At 36.6% G+C, this 3,687-nt stretch overlaps 1 protein-coding gene across 1 annotated transcript; it reads right to left on the bottom strand.

Moving 5' to 3' along the window:
- Positions 1-1,854: 1,854 nt before the first annotated feature.
- Positions 1,855-2,424, bottom strand: RNASE9 (ribonuclease A family member 9 (inactive); the record flags this gene model as incomplete). Its single annotated transcript, XM_081048944.1, has 1 exon — positions 1,855-2,424. One exon carries the CDS (start codon positions 2,422-2,424, stop codon positions 1,855-1,857), a length of 570 nt encoding a protein of 189 aa, XP_080905070.1.
- Between the last annotated feature and the right edge of the window lie 1,263 nt (positions 2,425-3,687).

Here is a 3,687-nt window from a genome sequence, read left to right as displayed (position 1 = left end):
GGCTAAAATGGTAAATTTTATGCTATGTATATTTCACCACAATTTAAAAAATTAATATTGCATCATCTCAAGAGACTCTAATATAAAGAATAAATTATGTGAGTGAAGGTTATGGACAACATTCATCTTATTAGGTTGGTATTATTAAGGAGGGAGTGCTAATGGAGATTGAACAATAATCTTTTGAAATTTTACAATGGATGAAGCTGAAAATTATAGTTTTAACTCTTCTTAAGGAATATGGTGGGTAGAAGCCAGGATTTGAATTTCTTATGCAATGTTGGATGAGAGAAACAATCTTTGTAAATAATCCTTGTTCTATTTCCATGTCTTTCATTCTAAAATGTATATGAATCAGATCATTTACTTCGGAGAGAAGCAGATACATGATGATTATTTCATGCCTTAGTTATTGTACTATATCATACTGTCATAAATATTTTGTTTGTTGTATAACCCCAAAATAGATAAGATGAACATGGCCCAGAAGAGATGCCCATAGCACCTACCCAGGTTAGCCTATGTGCAGATCTTCCTCAACTGATGTATAAAAGGTTGGTTTTAGACTGTGTCATGGAGATTCCTAAAACTTTGATAGGATCCTCACTCACTAAGACATTACACTTAAAAGCCACGAGCTTCCAAGTGAATAGTGGTATCTAAAGGCTTGGTTTTCTGGTATCCTTTCCTTAGCCACTGAAATGCAGTCTGGAAGCCCTTGGCCATAGGTCCCTATTTACATCAAGTAATTAATGAATTAGAACCTTATCTCTGAGTCTGAAGGCTAGGGAATGGAAAAAAGATGAGTGGATTGGATTGCATTGAAGTATGCAAGAGCAATAGACACTCTCCCTACCATCCCCCATCATTACTCTCCTTATTCCATTGTCCACAAGTTAATTGTAGGGAATAATGATACAAAGATATTAAGAAGTTTCACATATAAAAGGAGAGAAATTATTACCTAAACTGGACAGATAGATTTCTTTTATCATGCTGATTCTTCAGTCTTTTTTGGAAGTAGGATATTCTCAGATAAAGCCAAAGCTATGGAAAATGAGAAAAGAAATTGTGAATAAATGTGACTATATCAGAAAGTGATGAAATGTTTGTAGTTTTGTGAACAGCGATGTCTAAGTTAAATAAAAAATATGGGAATCCACAAAAGTAGCATTGGACAATTGAAAAGCACTCTGGGGATTTTGCTGTCCTGAATATTGAGGTATTTATCCTGAGATGTCTCAGGATTCAAATCTACACTTTCATTTTCCCATGAATACTGTGTTGTATGGAAAGAACAGAACAAGCGAAATCTCTATACATATTGCACTAGAAAGATGAATTACACAATTTCTCAAGGGACTTCAGGATCTTTTTGCTACAAAATTGTGTCACACAGAAAGGTTAGTAATTCCAAACTCAGAAACCCCACAGAACCATACCAGAGACACTTTTCTAGGTCACTGTACTTTATTATTTCTACTGAACTAGAGATTCACATGAAAACAACTTTGAAGCACATTTCAAGACACCATTTCCTGTTCCTTTAGGTACTGGTCATCTTTCACTGCAGGCATTCATCCACATAATGCATTTGAAATGGGCTAAATTACATGGCCTGTTTGAAACCACATCTCAGAGTACTACCTGTGAACCTAGCCCACATTGCTTGTGCATCATATCCGGGAAGAACAGCGGAAAGGAAATGATTAAAATGAAGGGGATCAAAATTACCATTCTCAGTTTTGACCTATAAGAATCAGCATGGAGAGGGGTATATGCTCTCACTCTAACCTCTTAGAGACTACTCTTCTAGAATGCTGGGAAGAAGATATCTTCCTGGTAGCTGATACTTTACTGCTGGTCATGTATTTCCAAAATATCATTTACATGAGCAGGAATAATTTGTCTGATATCGTCTTGCCATCGACAAGTGATAAGGACATATCCCTTCCTATAAAAAGATTCATATTCACATTGTGGCATCCTGACTCCATCGGTTAAATTACAATACACTCCTTCTATTAGTTTCCGGCTCCTGTGACATCTCTTAACTCCATTCTTACATGCCACAAACCTTTGTCTACACAACTGTTGCAACTCCTCATATTCTACACCAAGGAAGAAATGTTCTTTTCTACAGTGAAACCTGGTGTGAACATTTTTCATCATAATTGCTTCACGACAGTAGTTGAAATCAGATAACGGATCTTCAAAACCAATTATAACATCCTTTTGGAAACTTTTTTTGGTAGGTGGTTTGGTAGGCCCCGTACTACGTAATTCCGACAGATAATCTTGAAATTCTTCTTCCTCAGAAGGTGAGAAATTCAAAAATTTACGTAGCATTAGAAACTGAAATGGAAATGGCTGTAGCAGCAGGAGGAGCAGAGGCAGGGGCTGCATGGTGAGCAAAGTTCCCATATTTTCCTGTGAGGAATAGAAGAGAAGAGATAAGGAGACATGTTCTAATGTGGTGCTGTGCCTGCTTCTATTCCTATTCAGGCTCCATTTCCACCACCAATTGCTTTTCTGAGCTCTAAGACTTTGGACCATTTTAAAATTGACAACTCAGTATCTATTTAAATATCTTCGAAATATTGGTTAAAAACTGACCTTACTAGGCTTACGTTCAGTCTAGAAGACTGGGGTAAGAGAGGGAGATGAAGGAAAGAGGGAGTGAGCAAGGGAGAGACAAAGGGCTGGAGGGAAAGAGAAAGGAGATCAAGACAGCAGTGGGGGGAGAGGGAGAGAGGAGGATAAAAAGGCTCACATGCTCCTTCCAGCTGATAGAATGCATCAGTTCCCTTTTTAGGAGTAAAGAACTTGCACTGAAAAGAGCCATGAGTGATCCGCCCTCCCCTCATTAACAATCTGCTGTTATGAGAAAAATTCTTCATCTTGGAATTTTCTCCTCTTATTCACCTCTCACCATAGACGTCCTTGGAGAAGGGATCAAGCATGAGCATGCTTCAATGTTATGTCCTCTGTGTCCTCCATCTCTGTTTCTGCCCGTGTCTGTCTCTGTCTGTCTCTCTCTCTTACCAATTTAATTAATCCCATTCCTACACTCTGCCCAGGCAGCCACTAATCTACTTTCTCTTTTGTATCTGAACTAAATCTTTGAACAAGAAGAGGTATGAATGTAATTACTTTGTTAGATATCAAAATGTTTTATAAAATGATCATAAGTAAAAGCATATTATTGGCACATGAATAGATAAATCTATTCTCAAAACACAAATAGATCATTCAGGAACAGGATTATTTAATATATAAGGCAACTTTTAAATTAAGGGTGAGAGAATGGATTGTATTCCACAAATAATTGGTACTAAGATTACGTATAAATCATGTGGGGAAAAAACTATCTCTCACTATACTTCAAAATAAATCTGAGATGGATGAAAGAACTAAAATTTAAAAATCAATAAAAGTAATAGAGTATAAATGAAAATGCAGATACTTTTGGGGTGAGAAAGGATTTTCAGAAGCATGAAACCATTAAGTCGAATTCATAAAGGATTAAGAAGTTTGAAGACATGAAAAAGACTACTCAAGTCTTTACAGGCCCTGAAGAGAAGAAATTTTTTTGAGCAAAAGATGTGAGTTTCAGAAAACTCACTGATCTTTTTATGACCCAAAAGGATCACACTTTTCCCCAAATTTCCTCAACCTAACATCATT

This window comes from Rhinolophus hipposideros, assembly GCF_964194185.1.
Source record: "Rhinolophus hipposideros genome assembly, chromosome: 5".
Taxonomy (NCBI): domain Eukaryota; kingdom Metazoa; phylum Chordata; class Mammalia; order Chiroptera; family Rhinolophidae; genus Rhinolophus; species Rhinolophus hipposideros.
The sequence above is the reverse complement of the archived record's forward strand: the minus strand, read 5'-3'. Positions and strand labels throughout refer to the sequence as shown.